This window comes from Heptranchias perlo, chromosome 4, assembly GCF_035084215.1.
Source record: "Heptranchias perlo isolate sHepPer1 chromosome 4, sHepPer1.hap1, whole genome shotgun sequence".
Lineage (NCBI taxonomy): Eukaryota > Metazoa > Chordata > Chondrichthyes > Hexanchiformes > Hexanchidae > Heptranchias > Heptranchias perlo.
The window spans coordinates 85,499,637-85,518,697 of NC_090328.1; the positions used below are offsets into that span (position 1 = coordinate 85,499,637).

At 43.6% G+C, this 19,061-nt stretch overlaps 1 protein-coding gene across 1 annotated transcript in view; it reads left to right on the forward strand.

The window, feature by feature from the left end:
- LOC137321079 (fibrillin-2) overlaps positions 1-19,061 on the forward strand; it is a 394,436-nt gene that overhangs the window by 249,311 nt on the left and 126,064 nt on the right. Inside the window, exons 24-32 of the mRNA XM_067983259.1 lie at positions 7,002-7,229; positions 8,620-8,745; positions 9,964-10,092; positions 13,396-13,521; positions 13,679-13,804; positions 15,877-15,999; positions 16,367-16,492; positions 16,734-16,859; positions 18,864-18,986. Of these exons, the coding sequence (XP_067839360.1) occupies positions 7,002-7,229; positions 8,620-8,745; positions 9,964-10,092; positions 13,396-13,521; positions 13,679-13,804; positions 15,877-15,999; positions 16,367-16,492; positions 16,734-16,859; positions 18,864-18,986 (1,233 nt within the window). The remainder of the gene's footprint in view (positions 1-7,001; positions 7,230-8,619; positions 8,746-9,963; positions 10,093-13,395; positions 13,522-13,678; positions 13,805-15,876; positions 16,000-16,366; positions 16,493-16,733; positions 16,860-18,863; positions 18,987-19,061) is intronic.

The window sequence follows — 19,061 nt, forward strand, 5'->3', positions numbered from 1 at the left end:
TGTGTCCTGCACAACATGGTGCAACAGAGAAGGGTACCGGTTGAGGAGGCCCCATCCCCTCATCCACCATCTACATCTGCTATCCACATTGAGGAGGAGAAGGAGGACGAACCACTGGGCAGAGCAGCGGCTCACCTGGCTGCTTGTGAGGCCAGGGAGTCACTCATATGTGAACGGTTCTTGTAAGATCGGAAAGTGAGAAGAGTCCAGTCCTCACACCATCTGGAAAGACCAGCACCATCCCCCCTCCCTGCAGAAAACAATCCTGCAATTACACATACACCCACTGTAAGGTGACCCACTGGGTGGCATCAAGTGTCGCAGTTCATGGTGAAGCACTTGAAAGGGCGCTATCACAAAAGCCAGTCAAAAATGGGAAAGACCTGGCAGTAGTGGTGAGAATGATAACATTTAATGTGACTTTAACAGAAACCAAATATAAATGGAAAACATGACATTCCATCAGACACCCTTGAGCATACCCTTCATGATCACAAATCCTTAGCCTTTCTCTTCCTACCGCTTCTACATGGTGCATCCCCTATGGCTGCAGCAGAGGTAGTGGCAGGTTGCTCATGTTCATGCCCTGATTGCTTAGATGCTTTGGGCCTATGCCCTCTGTGTTTTGGAGTCCGTGAGGGCCCCCTCTAAAAACTGCTCCTCCTGCATCTGTGCAGGGGCAGACTCGGCCACCTGCGGGTACTGGTTGAGAGGGGACAACGGGTGAGACGTGGGAGCGTCCCCACTTCCATGTCCCCTTTCGCCATCATCCCTCTCCTGGGCCAGGCCTACGTCACTCCTACCACTCTGCTGGACATATGTTTGGAGGACAAATGTGATGCCTTATAAGACCAGTGTTAATCTATCTGTCTGCCTGCTTAAGTTGGCAGAATGTAGTTCACCCTGACTCCATATGGCCATTGTCAGGGCCTGAATGGACTCATTGTGAACCGTGCTTGAAGCTCCACGGAGGCTAGCCTTCTCTCCATCGCAGACAGTCTTGCACTTACCTGCGACACTATCTCAGACAGTCTTGCACTTACCTGCGACACTATCTCAGGCAGTTGCTCACGTCCCTATGACACTATCTCAGAGATTCCCTCACGTACTTGTGCCACCATTCCACTCATGCAGGAGTTGGACTCCTCCATCCTCTGTGCTATTGTGGAGAGTGTGCTTGGCACCTGCTCCAGTACCTCGCAAATGTGCTGTTGTCCCTCGATCATTCTCCTTTTAAAGGATGGTCCCCGGGGTTCAGCACCTGGGTCCAGCTGAACAGAGCCTGGAGAGGAATGCACCCACCGACCCAGACTATGCACAGCTGCCCCTGCTGTGTCTGCTCGTGCTCACCTGTGTGGTGACTCACCAGGTGCCAACTTAACTAACTGACTATTAGGATCCACCGAGGTGTGAGTATCTGCGCTGGTGGATGGCTCGCCAAGGTATGACGGTGCATCCTCAGAAGCCTGGAGGTCCTCTGAGGAATCGCCCTCTGCCGTCACTGCGGTCGCTGAAGGGCCTGTAAGAGAACAGAAGGCAATATTAAGTATCATCACAGATGTGCCATGTTGCGATGAGCATACTGAGGTATTCAACATGCCAAGCATTGTTAACATCAATTCATGTCGTGTGTAATGAATGTTAAAGTTGTTTCACCAGACGTTTCTTTGGTGCCAGTCTCGGCGTCCCCGACGGACAGGCACTCGAGGGCGCGGCTGATCTGCAGCGCCTCCTCCTACGTGCCTGTGAGGACCACTATTTGTGGAGGCCCCCCTCCAGTCCTCGCCCTCTCACTTGTATTCTGAGCTCTCTTCTAGAAGGGGAGAAAGAACAGATGTGTGAGTGGGTGATGGTGAAGTGGCCAACCGATGAATGCATTGCTTTGGGTGAGGCTGACCATGAAAGAGATGCATCAGAGGATGAGTAATAGACAGAGCCATGACATTGGATCAGGATTAGGGTGAGTCATAGTGGTGGGGTGACTAATGGGGAGGTGAGGAAGTGCTGAGGAAGTGCAGGTAAGTTGAGGATGAGCCTTAAGTGGGTGTGAGGAGTGATGTGATGGAGTAGTCTTGGCAGTGTAGAATGAGTTGTGTGGGGGATGGGGGCTGTGATGTGGAACACGGAATGCAAGAGAATCAGTAAATGTACTCGCTTTCTCACTTTTGCTGACCTAGTTAGGTAATTGAAACACTTCCTGCACTGGACCCAGGTGCGGGAGATGTTGCTGCTGCTGGTAACCTCCTCTGCCACCTCGAGCCGGGCCTCCTTGGTGGCAGAGACAGGACACTTCCTCCTGTCAGCCAGGTAAAAAAATTCCCTCCTCCTCCTCACCCTGGCCAGTAGCACCTGGAGTGAGACATCATTAAATCTTGAAGCAGCCGTGCCCCTGTGCTGCTCCATATTGTGTGTTCTTGGTCTTTGCTCCAGCAAAAGCCCTTGGAGCAATGGCCTTTTAAATGTAGATGCTCCAGCTGACAGCCTGTCACGTGGGCGTGCAGTCCGCCCACTGCGCAGGTTTTGGACGGCAAACCCGGATGCCACGTTGAGGGCCACCAATTAACTCCCGACAGCGTGGGGAACGGTAAGTTTTTATTATCCGGGTTTGCCGTGCGCCCTTTGAACCCCCCGCCCCCGCTCCCCCCCAGCTGCCATCCCGCCGCCCTTTCAAAGTTAAGCCCTTTGTGTCCTCCTCGCAGCTTACTATCCCACCTAGCTTTGTAAGGGATATGGGGCTAAGGCCGGTGTATGGAGTGAGGTCACCGGTCCACCATAATCTCATTGAATGGCAGAACAGGCTCAAGGGGCTAAATGCCACTGCCACTTGCTGCCTCCTGTTATGCGCCACCTTCTCTTGCAAGAAAACGGGACGTGCGTCTGGGTGATGTGCCTGTCATGGTTGAATAGCTGCCAGGGTGTGTGGCCTGTGAGTTGTGGGTGGATGTCTTGCAACAGTGGTAATGTGTAAGGGTGAGAGGAGGCATCTGATTGGCAGAGTTGAGTATTGATGGAAAGAGTTTGTTGGTATGTGGGTGATGGGGGGTGTAGTGCGTGGATCAGTTGGTAGGAGATGTCACTTGACAATTGATCTCACTCACCTTGACCACTCGTGTCAAAGCATTGAACGTCTTCCTGCACTGCATCCATGTTCGTGCTGCTATACGCCTGGCATTGACAGCATCCCTTACTGCTTCCCACTGCCTTTTTGGCGTATGTCTGGAGGGCCTCTTGCAATGCCCCCCCCCACCAGCCCGGCAGATATAGGGTGCCCCTACTTCTGCCCATCTCTTGCACCAACGCCTCTAGTGCATCAGCAGAGAACCTTGGTGCATGCTCTCTCGCAGGCATGGTACAAACTCAGATCAGCAGATTGGTGAGGCCTGGCATGCAGATTGGAGCATGTGGGATTTAGTGGGACCTGCATCTGTGTTTTATGTGTACAATGTCTGATCTCCATTCAGACTCCGTGCAGACAACAGACTGATAATTTTTAGCAAATAACAGGTACTGGTTACCTTTAAGAGACTTTGCTCAGAGAGACAGCCTGCCTTTAAGAGATTGGGGCTCCCCCTGCTGGTGAAAAGTGTGAATGTCCTTCAATCCCCGTGGCAATGCTGATTTGGAATGCTGCTTTCCGCTAAGTACTGAGGCTAGACCAATGTCTCGTCCTGCCTGCGAAGGAAGCACGGGTGCGGGTTAATTGTGGATCGCGATATCCGCGCCCGGTTTCGAGTCCTATCCAATTTAACCCCCTGTGTTTTTATCAGTTTTTAAGTTCAAAAAATTATAAGGAGAGGGGACATTGTGCATGCAGTGATTCAACTTCTACTTTCTAAGTTTAAGGCCTATAGGGAGGGTTTGTGATGTGGGTGTACAATATATGCCTTAGGGTATTCACTTTTAGGTTTCTGGCTGTGCACTGGACTAATGCTGTAAATACAGTTTCCTGCCTTATTTCTACAGAAGACATAAATGCACTAGTGAAATTCTGCACCTTTCACCCAAAACTTACAGTAAAAACACAATTACAGTAGCTCTACACTGTGAACAATCAAGGCTTTTTTGTTTGCAATTTGTATATCTGCATGTTGGATTCATTTCTAGACACTCTATCAGTACATTGATGGGGAGCAGGGTGCTGAGGGATATCTGGGGGTTGGACTTCACCATGTAACCAGAAAACTTTTCAATATAGCATTCAAGGAAGCAAGTCCAATATGGTGCTGCTGAAACAGCCACCATTTGAACGCAGACCACTAAGGTCTATCTCCCATACTCAGTAGGGATAAACTGCATGCTGGGCCGTCACCGTTTACCAGCTGGCCCCTCATCACTCTGTGCTTCCACATCTATATCACTAAGCGCTTTCCTATCCTGGTGCCTGTATGAGTGAGGCTCGTAATGGTTGGTGCTCAAGAGTGTGGCGCTCATCCTGTATAGCTGATGGTCCACTGGGATCTCCAAGCCCGATAAAGAGACCATATGGAACATTATGACCACATTTATTCTGTAGTGATGTCATTACATTGATTTTGTACAAATCCATAATAATGTGTAAGGGCACATTGATATAACGGGCTGGAAATTGCTCGGAGCAGTGAACCAGCAGTGCTCGCTACTCATTAGATTTAAAGTCGCTTAACGCTTCATTTTTGGCGGCAACTTAGTTTAGACCTAAAAAATCTCAGCGTGGCTGTTTTATGGTGAGATTAGCTGGGAAGTGCAGCAAGTTGCCGCTGGTCCATTGATTGTAGGCACGAAATCCCTTTAACGCGAAGCTGACAGATCAGGTGAACCAGGAAGAGCAAGTTCCGGATTTCCACGTTTGACTGCTCACTGTTATTTTAAAAGCAATTTCCGGCCCACGTGAAATTGGTCCTCTTGTGTCATTAGGACACAACCGACATCATCAAAAGGCAGATGAGCTAATCCTTGAATTAGCCAAAGGCATCTACAACCTGCAAGTCATGATGCAGCTGCAGTACATAAGTCAATGAAAGAGTATTCAAGCTCCGACAATAGTCGACCAATGATGATGATGAACTGAGGAGGCTAAAGTAGATCGCTTCTGTGAACTTGAAGGAGTGGAGTGAAGGATACCTCTTTGTTGCTGTAGCAACCATATAAACAATTTTAAAATGATTTAGTAATAGTGAATACTATTACATATCCACAATAGCCTGCAATTTCTCTGCAGGAAATTAGGCAAAATCACTGCAATTTTTGTCAGTCTTCTACTATACAAATAATGAAATGCTTGAGTACACCTGGAGTTTAAGTTATGACAAGCTTATGCTCCACTGCACTTGCAATGCAACATCATAAGCCTGTATTCAGATCTGTTCTTGAATTGTCAGCTTTTTTGAAATTTTGGGTTCACTTGGTAGTTTTCTAAGTTGGCATGTCTACTGCTGCATCATTCCAGGACCTCGCTCCATACTGCTGGTGGGAATTCTTGAACACATGATAATTCTGGAATTCTTACCTGCAGCACAGAGTCCAATACTGGATGAAGCAACAATGTCAGGTAGGAGTTACAGCTAGGACCAGCACTAAGGAGCAAATTATGTGAACTGGGTGGGATGGGATGTGAGAGGAAAATTGCCTCTGTGAACTGAGGAGGTTAACTGAAGAGAGTGCTTCTGTGAAGGGGGAGGGGAGTGCCTCTGTGAAAGATGTAGACTGTTGAGATAGACTTTGGAGAGATTATGGTCCGGTTGAAGATTGACAAACCTCTATGTTAATTATTTCTCCTGTATAGTTTCTTTGGATGAAAATCTATCAATAGTGAAGCTAAAAAAAATTCTATGAAATAATGCAGGGTGTACCATTTTTAATGCCGCCAAATCCCGCAAGGAATATGTGTACCAGTGGGCTTGGGGCAGAGAGGAGTTGTCAATATCTGGATGAAGTAAGTATAGTTTTCAATTTGCTATCTGCAGTCTTTTCAGTTGTAATGTGAAAGTAAACCGAGCTTGTCCTCTTTTGGGTTAAGTTTTTTGACCATGATGAAGGCTGGCATTTGCAAGTACACAGTATCATTTTCACCCTGTTCAGATGTACATACTGCCAATGTCCACATTTGCACAGTGTTCTCCTCCACTTCTTTTTTATATTGGGTTGCACAAAGGGATACTAAACACAAGTGGGCATGTTAGCTTCTTTGTTTCTTCACAGTCAAACGTTGTCTCCTAGGTGTGGGAAAGCACATGCCTAGATAAAAGTAGGCCTTATCTATGAGGCACTGGGGTGGGTAGATTTCTTCAAAGGCTAAACGTAATAATTCTTGAACATAGCAGGTGTCCATCAGAGAACAGGAGCCTGGCAATGACACTAGTTCTTTTTTATTCTTTAGACAAAAGTGTAAAATAAAATATGACTAAGTAGAAAGATCGGAGCCAAGAAATGTTAGTGTTCGAGAGGGGACAGAAATAAAGCGCACTAAGAGTGGTGAGGCAGGAATTTGGGGCACAGCCTGTTGCTGCCGGATTACTGCTGCTTTCTGGCAGTGATGTCAAATTCTGAAGGAGGATGGGGATTGCAATTTCCCCTGCCCCTCCTTCATGACATTATTTTTGGGGAGCGGTACCTATGGGATGTCAAGTTCCTTCAGAACTCTTGCCATTTCCACCATAACTGTAAGGTGAATGGTAAATACACCTGCATGAAGCAGGCGTATTCACTGTACAGGGCTGTAAGTGGGTCCCACGACACCATATTCAAATGGAAAACGATCCAAAAGTGATCTATGGATATTGACATATCTAGGGAGAAACACGGAACAAAAATGAGTGCCTTTAAATCAAAAGTGTCTCCATGCATCACAAACAGGTGATCCTTGACCCTTAAGCACAATAGAAAGCAAATCTGCCTTTGTATCTCTAATGCACAAGATTTTACTGTCAAATCCTATCGTCGCTTTGGTTCAGGTATACTGGAGTACAATGATAATATAGAGCTTCCATGATAGTGCAGTCACTGACATGTAATATGATTTGTAGATATTCGACTTGAGCAGTGTTACCTGAAGTGGGACGAAGATGAATGCACTGAGCCAGTCGCTGGAAGATTCCGAATGGATGCCTGCTGTTGTTCAATTGGATCTGCCTGGGGTTTGGATTGTGATGAGTGCCCCAGGCCTGGTACTAAAGAATATGATCTGCTTTGTCCAAGAGGCCCAGGGTTTTCCAACAGGGGTGACATTCTAACAGGCAGACCATTCTATAAAGGTAAAATGAAAGTCACCTTTTCCTCACCCAACAAAAAGATTAATTCTGATTAAGAAAACATGATTATTTTGTTATCAGAAAAACATTGATAAATTGGAATAAAAGACGTCTGAAATGTAAGGATCAATATTAACCCCACCCCCCCACGATGGGCGGGAGAGGATCGGGAGGAGTTAAAAATTTAAAATTCTGTAACGTGACCTCAACCCACGGCGTACGAGTCTGTGTCCACTCTTGGAGAGGCAGGACACCTCATTATAATACTTAAATCAGGCTCCCACAGTGCAGTTGGGAGCCTGATTTAAATGTAACCGTTGCGGGCCGAGTTTCCCAGGCCTTGGGAAACCCGGCAGCTAAATGGAGACGGGAGCTGCCGGCTGCAGAAGGTAAGTGGTTTTTAGAACATTGCTTGTGATCCGGGCAACAAGAGTGCTCCTTAACCAGAGCCCTTAACCAAACAGTCTGCCGATCGCGACCTCTCCTTGTTACTGCGATCAGCCAAACCGCCCCCACCACCACCTGTGATCCTGAGCCTTTTGCCCCACGATCGCTCCTTCCTCCCTCCCTCTCTAATGCCGGTCCCCCTTCTGCCCTGCGATCTTTCCCTACCTCCCTATTGCCGGTCCGACCCTCCCTTCTGCCCCACGAGCTTTGCCTCCCTTCCGATTGCTGGTCACACCCCATCCTACTTCTGCCCCGCGATCTTTCCCTCCCTCCCTCCCTGTTGCCGGTCCGACCCTCCCTTCTGCCCTTCGATCTTTCCCTCCCTCCCTCCCTATTGCCGGTCCGACTCTCCCTTCTGCCCCGCAATCTTTCCCTCCCTCCCTATTGCCGGTCCGACTCTCCCTTCTGCCCCGCAATCTTTCCCTCCCTCCCTATTGCTGGTCCGACCCTCCCTTCTGCCCCGCAATCTTTCCCTCCCTCCCTATTGCCGGTCCGACCCTCCCTTTTGCCACGCGATCTTTCCCGATTGTCGGGGACCATCTCCAGCTGTGGCCTTCTGCCGATGACTTTCCCGCTGGTCAGCCGGTCGGGTGGGAAATGGAATTAAAAAATTATAATGAGGTTCTGCCATTAAATTCGGCAGGACATCTGTGTCCCCGGGATTTCTGGGTTTTCCCCTGCAACCGCGCTCCAACTCCCTCCCCGTAAATATCGGGGTTGTATTTTTATAAATGTGAGAATGGTCAAACCTGGTGTTCAATTTCTGTCCATTTGTGCCCAAATATTGCCATTGGGTAAGATAGCAGAAATGCTGCATTGTTTGTATGACAAATTGTTTCGCTGCAAAATTAAATGGGCAGCCTATGAGTCTAGTAGTGTGTCAAAAATCTTATGATGCAGTTTACAACTCAGTGATTCCTATTCATGTTATTTATTGCCCTTACAGATGTCAATGAATGTAAAGTGTTCCACAACCTCTGCAGTAATGGGAAATGCAGGAACACCATTGGCAGCTTTAGGTGTAGATGTGACAATGGATTTGCTCTGGATATGGAGGAAAGGAACTGCACAGGTAAGATAATGTGAGCCAAATGAATAGTACCAACAGCATGAACAGTACTAACAGGATAAATATGACAAGCACAACCAACAGCACAAACAGAATCAACAGAGCAGCACAGACAGGACCACCACCACAGACAGGACCAGCTGCACCAACAAGGACCAACTGCATGAACAGTGTGAATAGGATCAATGCCAGAAACAGACCGAACAGCTCAAACAGGCTAAAGTAGGCAAATATCACAAATAATATAATCAAGATAATTTTCAGACACGGCAACTAACGCAAACAGCAGATAATAACTCAAACAGAATGAAAAACACAGAGCATTCAACTGATGCAACGCGAAAGGCACAGTACAGTGCAGTTGGGACAAGTTAAATATCAGAGGTATAAAAAGCAATCTTCCAAAATTAAAATTCTGAAAAATGTAAATAAATACAAAGTTCAAACATTTATTATCATAATCTGCTAAATGATCTTTATTTTATTTGTAAATTCAGAACATCTGATTAATATTTAATTGCTCAGATTTTAAAATAATTTTGAGTATTGATGCCATGTATAATTAACTTTTCCTTCCTTCATTATAAATTGTACAATTTTAGTTGTTAATGAATTTAAATGTGAAATCTTAGGAGATTTTTTGTTTAATTCTTAGATACCAGGTTGAATTTCCTATGATAGAACAAAGACATTCTTAAAATAGATTAGTGATCAATTTTACTTAATTATTTCTCTTGGAGAAAAAATGTAATGCAAATGTTGAGGAATAATATAGATTCAATATCCTGATCATAGTGCAGCCAGGTGACATTGCAGGAAGAGGGAAAGGGGTTGTTTCAGAATCCAGCTTGATAGGTTTAGTGGCAGGCCTGCCTGCCTACCTGTTATTCAAATCTTTCAGCCTTAGTAATGATGAGCATTGTCGCTTCTATGTCAGAACAATTTCTAGAGTGCTTCACACTAGAACTTTTCAACTAAATTATGCTGCTTCACGATTCTCTAAGTTCTAATTCATACCAGCTCAAACTGTTTAATTGGCCTTAATTGAAATTTTCAGCAGTCAGATGTGCTTCCTGATGTAAGTTACTTTTCACTCATATAGTGGAGTGATGTTTAACAAAAAAATGGAAAACGTAGAGAAGAGAAAACAAATACTTAGTAATCTTTTTCATTCCTTCAGAATACTTCACCATTTAAATCTGTTTTTGCCCCTTTAATAAGATATTGATGAATGCCGTATCTCTCCTGACCTCTGTGGAAATGGAACTTGTGTCAACACTCCCGGCAGTTTTGAGTGTGAGTGCTTTGAAGGCTTTGAGAGTGGATTTATGATGATGAAGAATTGCATGGGTAAGTATATTCTCTGATTACTTGACAAATGTCGTACTATGAAGGCACCCAGTAATATAGGTACCACAACGTAACTTTTTGTATTATTTTCAGCTGTATGACTTTCTGAATAGGACAAGCCAACCAACAAATGTAAACAAACTGGGAGGGTACAATTTAAACAAAAATTTAAATCAGGAGAGGGGCCAAATGGATACTATTTATTTCCTCAAAGGGAGGGAGGAAAAATCAGCAGGCAAATCACTGCACTCATTTCATGCACTTCCTCAAACCAACCTGAAGAGTTGCATAGACAGAGGCCAGAGTACAAATTGCCTGCCTTTTGCCTTAACCAAGGAATGGTGCTTGGCATGGAGGGATCTACAAATGGAGAAAGTGATTCATTTTCAGAAATTGAGAGAGAGTAGCTGCTAAATGAAGGTTTATCCCTGTCATAATAGGACTTTAATTCTTTTGTGTAATCCTTAGTTCCATGTGGATTGCAAATATTTGAGAGTGAAGGTAGCATTTTATAGCCATATAATAATCAGCATTGAGAGAGTTTATTAACACATGCAACCTGTTTCCCAGCACTAACTTCTGACACTGCTCTGAACAGTGGTTGTAGCTTATATTTTTCTGGTAACAGACTGTATTTTAATAAGGTCTTCAGTTAGCTGCATTTGTTTCCTGTACATTGTACTGTATAATAATCCTGGATTAACCTCTTTTTTTAATGGACTTCATTTAGTAGTTTTGATTAGTAATGGATTTTCGGAATATATGAAGATGGGCTTGGTGCTGGGGAAAGATGAGGATATAATAGCCTGGTTGGAACGTATCCCTATATCAATGATGGATAAGCGTATACATAAAAAAGCTATCGATCCAAATAAGTTGAATTAAAATCCATTACGAAATAGGCACAGTAGCTCCAACAACCTATTCCAAAAAATAATAGAGTACATTTCACACCCACAGTTCCTCATATGATCAATTCATAATCTGAGCCATGGCAATAAGTAGTGGTATCAAGCAGATTGTGAGGCCAGTCAGTGGACAATTTATATTGTAGTCAGAGGATTGAGAACAGGTCACCCCTCTCATCCCAGTGGTGTGTGTCTATGAGGAGAGAGTGTGCACTCCATATCAGGGATACAGAAATTCTGCTTAAGTGGATTTCTTAGTAGTTTGGTTTGGACATTTTAAAGCATGATGATAGGTTTTCACATGTGGCGGACAACTGAATCACTAAAAAGGAAAAGGAACAACGAGAGGGAACCTAGGGAGAGGGGGAGAATATAAAAATACATTTTAAAATGGGGAAGAGGAATTAAATAAATGAACTCCACAATATTGTGTTGTACAATGTCTATAGAAGGGCACCCAGATGTAAAAATTCACGAGTAGTGGTTACACAAAGAAGTTGAAGTGCAGTTGATTATAGATTTTTAGGCCAGTAGGCAGATCATAGTATCATTGTAGGTACAGCACAGGAGGAGGTCAATCGGCCTATTGTGCCTGTGCTGGTTCTTAGAAAGAGCTATCCAATTAGTCCCATTCCCTTGCTCTTTCCCCAGACCCCTGTATTTTTTCCTCTTCAAGTAGTTAGTCAATTCCCATTTGAAAGTTACTATTGAATCTGCTTCCACCACTCTTTCAGGCAGTGCATTCCAGATCATTACAACTCGCTGCATAAAGAAATGTTTCCTCATATCGCGTCTGGCTTTTTTACTGATCATCTTAAATCTGTGTCCTCTGGTTACCGATCCTTCTGCCATTGGAAACAGTTTCTCCTTATTTACTCTATCAAAACAGTTTATGATTTTGAACACCTCTATCAACTCTTCCCTTAACCTTCTCTGTTCTAAAAAGAACAACCCCAGCTTCTCCAGTCTTTCCACATAACTGAAGTCTCTCATCCCTGGCACCATTCTAGTAAAGCTCTTCTGCACCCTCTCTAAGACCTTGACATCCTTCCTAAAGTGTGGTGCCCAGAATTGAACACAATACTCCAGCTGAGGCCTAACCAGTGATTTATAAAGGTATAGCATAACTTCCTTGCTTTTGTACTCTATGCCTCTTATTAATAAAGCCGAGGATCCCATATGCTTTTTCAACAGCCTTTTCAACTTGTCCTGTCACCTTCAAAGATTTGTGTATGTGCACCCCCAGGTCTCTCTGTTCCTGCACCGCTTTAAAATTATACCATTTAGTTTATATTGCCCCTTCTCATTCTTCCTACCAAAATGTATCACTTCACACTTCTCTGCGTTAAATTTCATCTGCCATGTGTCTGCCCATTTCACCAGTCTCTCTATGTCCTCCTGAACTCTGTTACTATCCTTCACATTGTTTATTACATTTCTGAGTTTTGTATCATCTGCAAACTTTAAAATTATACCCTCTATATGCAAGTCCAGGTCATAATATATATCAAAAAGAACAGTGGTCCTAATACTGACCCCTGCGGAGCACCACAGTATACTTCCCTCCAGTCTGAAAAACAACCATTTACCACTACTCTCTGCTTTCTGGCCCTTTAGCCAATTTTGTATCCATGCTGCCACTGTCCCTTTAATTCCATGGGCTCTAATTTTGCTAACAAGTCAATTACGTGGTACTTTATCAAATGCCTTTTGAAAGTCCATATACACAACATCAACTGCACTACCCTCATCAACCCTCTCCGTTACTTCATCAAAGAACTCAATCAAGTTAGTCAAACATGATTTTCCTTTAACAGATCTGTGCTGACTTTCATTTATTAGCCAATACTTTTCCAAGTGCCAATTAACTTTGTCCCAGATTATTGTCTCTAAAAGTTTCCCCACCACTGACGTTAGACTGACTGGCCTCTAATTGCCGGGGTTATCCCTCTCCCCTTTTTTGAACAGGGATGTAACATCTGCAATCTTCCAGTCCTCCAGCACCGTCCCCATATCTAAGGAGGATTAGAAGATTATGGCCAGAGCCTCTGCAATTTCCACCCTTACTTCCCTCAGTAACCTAGGATGCATCCCATCTGGACCGGGTGACTTTTCTACTTTGAGTACTGCCAATCTTTTAATTACCTCCTCTTTATTTTTATCCTATCCAATATCGCTACTACCTCCTCCTTTATTGATACAATGACAGTGTCTTCTTCTCTAGTGACAACGGATGCGAAATATTCATTTAGAGGATGGGGGGTTTTAATAAGCAAATCAGCAAATTGTGGTAATACAAAGAACTTACCTCATGCTTAAGATGCTACATTGTTGATTCAACTGCTTTGTCATCTCAAACAAAAATCCTAATATTACCTTTACTTTCCCTATGCAGATATTGATGAATGTGAGAGGAACCCTCTTCTGTGCCGAGGCGGCACTTGTATAAACACAGAAGGCAGCTACAGATGTATATGCCCCCCAGGACATGAGCTTACTCCAGATGGCAGTGCCTGTGTTGGTAAGAGAAACCAGTCTACTCGGGAGAGGTGACCTGACTACTCACTGCCAGCTATTTATTTTCAAAGCCTTTTATTTTTCTGCCAAGGGCCGATTGACCCTTAAACTGTTTTCTACAATATGTGAAGCTTTCTACTTTCTTCCTTCCTATTCTCCAGATATCAATGAGTGCTCCCTCAGTGACAACCTCTGCAGAAATGGCAAGTGTGTAAATATGATTGGAACTTATCAATGTGCTTGCAACCCTGGATACCAAGCTACTCCAGACAGGCAAGGCTGTGTTGGTAAGATTCATTGCGGTCTATTTTATATATAGTTTGGTTATAGCAGTATTTTATCACCCAGCGTGCAGACATCTGGCTTTTTATTGTTGTATCTTATTGCTTTGGAAATGTAGAATTAATTATAGTTAAGTACTGCAGCTTTGCTCAAATGGTCAAGATGCCAAATTTTCACCGATCCTGAGAGTAATGGCTTCTGAGGACCAATGTAAGTTATGACAACCTCCCCTTCCCTTCCCCATTTTCTGTTTTAGAAAGTTGTTGGTGCCAAATCAGACTCTTGTCCCTTTGGGAACAAGAGTCCTCGGCCTAGAAATTGGTTTGCGCTGGCCTGCCAGTGTGGACTGGGCGCAGAGAACGATCCCTGCTCTGGAACGATATTGGGCCTTGGGGTTCATTTACTTCAAGTTGCAGAGTTGGCAGCTCACCGGCAAAGACAATTTTAAATTATGGGCCACTGCGTCACTGTCAGTGGCCCTCAAGTAGGCCTTTGAAGAGGGGGTAAGTAATCCGAGGAGGATATTGACCGGGAGAAGGATGGAGGCAGCGACCGGGAGAGGGAGGGAGGCAGTGACCGGGAGAGAGGGGGAGACAGTGTCCGGGAAGGGGAGCAAGGGGTGGCCGGCTGCAGCCTGTAGTTTTAGTGTGAAGCTGGGAGCCACTCCTGGATCCACATTCAGAAAAGTATTTCTTAAAAAGTTACCTTTTTGGTGGCAGCCTGCAACAGTCCCTTTGGTTGGTTAGGCTGCATGTAGGCCTGGTTTTCCTGAACGCAGCCAGCCTGGGATTTCCCTCCTCCCAACTCCACCAAGACGACCACTGCCTGCTCCTTCCCCATATGCAAATGGTAGCTGGGGAGGGGTACTGAGCCCGGGTCCACAGCATATTTTCTTTTTTCCCACTTATGTTACCGTTGTGTCCTGGGGCCACAATGAGGAAAGTCATGGTAGGCTGGGGAAGTGGTGATAATGGTCCTAAAGTATCCCCATGGAGGGAGAGGGTCTTGGTGTGGCCTCCTCTTACTCCACTCTGCCCCCAATGCTTACCTGATGAAAGCCCCAGTCTCAGGCAACACAGTGGGACATCGATTCTGATCTTCTGAATGCTTCTGCCCCATTAAGATCCCTCAATGGATCTTCTGGTGCTGCAGTGTGATCCTGCTGTGCCATCATCAGGATTCTCCTCCTTTGCACTGGCAGGGTCCCTTTTGATGAGGGGAATCAAGCCAGAAGCCCGCCATGCATTCTTAAAGAGCCCAGAGTTGCAGCTAGGACAGATACGGAGGAGTGAGGAAGTCTTGCTCAGGTGGAACTCTGCCTCAAAGAGGACAATTTCCCCCCTCTATTAACTAGAATGAGTAACTGTCAATCATGAGATTTTCAGTGAAAGTTTATGTTAAATAGTTGATATTTCAGTATCTCATCTGATTTCCCTACATGATTCTCTATTGGCATCCGCAGAATGACTCAGTCCCAATCTGCCTTTATTAATGGCTCTGCTTCCTGTGATCAAGATAGGTACTCCGAATATATTCTACTTTTAACAGCCCTTCGCTGAGAAACTCACTGGCATAGTTTTCCTAACTATACTTCCCCAATCCCCAATCCCTATGTTCACCCCTTTCCTCCACCTCTCACTATGTTGACATCAGTACTCACCACCTACTCTAATTCAAACTTTCCCAGGACCTTTACCTCCTTGGATTCTTTAACTCCCTCATTCTCCTCCTATTCCTTCAATTTACAGCGATTTAAAGCATAAGCTTGGTACTACCCAAATTCATCTTCTCTCTTAGGAGGTGAATTTTCTTGGGGCTTCTCCCACTCCGCCACAGTAATTTTGGGTTTCCGCCAAAGTTAAGGCAGAAGAGCAAGAGAAGCCCCCAGTAAATTTACCCCCCTACTCTTTTCAATTTTATTGTTATACAGCACTCTGGGATTTAGCCCATTGCGTAAGTTACTCAATAAAATAAAATAGGCATTTAAGCTAAATTCAGAATGTCACTTTTACGCATATTGTCATGAGAAATCTAAAGTTTAACTGGAGTCTCTTGCTTTATCTGCTTCATATTTCAGATATTGATGAATGTACCATCATGAACGGAGGCTGTGACACACACTGTACGAATTCGGAAGGCAGCTATGAATGCAGTTGCATTGAAGGCTATGCTCTTATGCCGGATAAGAGAACCTGTGCAGGTAGGTTGAGAGAGGAGTCTTTTTATTCCAGTAAGACAACACCAAATGATATAAAGGTTTACATCATTCATTGAGATAAGCCATTTTCAGTATTTCCACAGATGGTATCTGCTGTTAATCTGTACGGTGTCCCTGATTGAGTAGTAATAACCATCATGGTTCCTACACCATCTCATCAGTCAACAATGGACACGACATAGAACCTGAGAAATATCTGACAATAGCATCATTTTCGTCACCATTAATAATGATCAGATTATTATTTATTATGCAACAGAGTTTATTGAGACTATGGCTATTTACCAGATTAAGAGGGTTGTTCGAATTCATGATTTTCACTTGACTTGTTTTTGTCTTGCTCCATCAGACATCGATGAATGTGAGGACAATCCTGATATCTGTGATGGTGGACAGTGCACTAACATCCCTGGAGAGTACCGCTGCCTGTGCTTTGATGGATTCATGGCATCTATGGACATGAGAACTTGCATTGGTAAATACCAAGAAGATTATGATATAATAATATAGTTGGTCACTATAATGATAAGTAATGACCTGCTGTATTTTTCCATAATTGGTAATATTTTGTGTGCATTTAACATAATGTAAGCAAATTTTAACAATTTTAGCAGAACTGTACAAATCTAGAACATTTATGCTGCAACAGAAACGGTCTTTACAAATGAGGTGAATTTAAATGTTGCTGATAGTGACATAAAGTTGTCTCATTGCAGATGTGAATGAATGTGACTTGAACCCTAACATCTGTCTCTATGGCGACTGTGAGAACACCAAAGGTTCCTTCATCTGCCATTGCCAGCTGGGATATTCTGTGAAGAAAGGAACAACTGGATGTTCAGGTAGGGCTGGCAGATCTGAATCTTAATGAAAAATCTTTCTACTTTTGAAAATTTTAAACTAATATGACTTTAAATGTAAAATATAGTTAATAGGTGTAATTTTATGCATACACACGGATGGTAGGAAGTTCTCCCCTGGCAGTGTATTTTGAAAAATCAAGGCCTCGCTCCCTGCAACTTTTGTTACACACCAGCAGTGGGCGAGATTCTCCACCACCACTGTAGAGTCATAAATTTACCCAATGTGTTCCTTTGGCAATTATTGTGCTGTACCCGTTAGTAATCATGTTTGACAAGTTATAAACTCACTAGATAATGTAAAGATAAAAGAGTCAAGTTAGATTTTAGTTTGATCTGAGTCAGACTAGGAAAACTTCATCAGATCCAAGGACAGTTCAAATTTTTTCTATCCATCCCTTCTCACCATCCTCAACAGTATTGCTACATAAAGTAAAATGGCCATAAAATAACAAATGCCCAAACTACTAGCTGTAATGGAACAAATAAACATTAGTATATCTAACCACCTGCTACAGGCAGCAGTGACTCCACCTGCCCCACACGTAAATAAGGAGTCTTATTTTATATATGACTCCCCTGTGAATGATATTACGGCTCTGGGTTGCTCATTTCAGCCTCTGGATCTACTCTTGACACATTAGGCTTCCCTCAATATGTACTCCAAGCCTAAAACAATGGTGATTTTCCATGATCAGTAGTTTAGCTACAGGATGTATTTGTACGAGTAATTCCCATGAAAGCAGTTTCAGGGCCTATGGCAGGTTCTGTTGAGGTTCAGGTTACCAAACAATAATCTATCGATCTCAGTTTTAAAAATTTCAATTAACCCAGCATCCACAGCCTTTTGGGGAAAGAGTTTCAAATTTCCACTATCCTTTGTGTGAAAAAATGTTTCTTGATTTCACTCCTAAATGGCCTAGCTCTAATTTTAAGATTATGCCCCCTTGTTGTGAATCAGTTACTTAGTGAACAAACCCACTGAAATGTCAGTCGACTTAGCCATGCTTTGAACATGTAGACAGAGCCTAGCTATTAAGGATTCAGTCCTCATTGCTCAATTCTGTTGAAGTTTTTTCATCTTCCCTCTGTTATTTTTTTAATTAAGTCACCAATTATGGTTTTTGTGTTGCATCTATTTCTGTTAATAATTTGATGGCTATCTGTGAGGAACTGAATTTTTTTACAAGTGTGAGCAATAAACATTCACTCTTTAAGAGAAGAGGTGGCATGTCATGGATTGGGTAGCATTTGAGTTTGAATCTGTGATTCTCAAAAGAGTGACTTCCTGATTTCAGCTATGGCATTGTGAAGAGGCCCCAAATATTTCAAATAGTGGGAAGGAAAATTGGAGCGCTGCTTCCATTTGCCTTCCAATGGTTCTGGGAGCAGCTTACCCATCTAACCTCTCAGCTCAGGCTGCTGTGGAGAGATCAAAGATGAAAGGAAGAACACAATTGAGAAAAGTAATGAAACCAAGAAAAGTGTTGACTTCCAAATTATTTTGGTGGCTGAAACAGGAATACCAATACATATACATTTCTCTGGTACAGAAAATGGCTTTTCTGTAGCCAAGGGAGATATTCCTTCTCTATACAGTATCAGAGAAAAAGTTGGCTATTGCACTGGATTTGCAAACCCAACACACTGCCCAGGTACCCACAGAGATAAAGTTATAGTGATTCAGACAGGAAGTTACATTGCAAAATACCCATAAAGTTGTTCACGTTCTCACAGGCATCTCACCTTTCTGTTGTATGAAATGCTCATATAGCAGCAATGGATGATGGCATTAGCTTCACTAAAGAATAGTTTATATTAGTAATTTGGATTAAACACTTAATCCTGCAGAGCATCTTGTAAATCAAAGGCACAGTTCTTTCAATATTTTGGCACTGGTGGCTTCATCCAACAGGGTATTTTGTCCTAAATCAGTGTTAATTCTAAAATGTACCTTTTGTGACTACCTTGTTTTTATCCTTTCAGATGTTGACGAGTGTGAAATCGGAGCCCACAACTGTGATATGCATGCTTCATGTGTCAATATTCCTGGAAGCTTCCAGTGCAGCTGCCGAGAGGGATGGGTTGGTGATGGCACCTTGTGTGTTGGTGAGTGCTTCATGGTCAAGTGATAATAATGGAGACGTGTTTATAAAACTGAAGCATACACTGGATTAGCTTCAA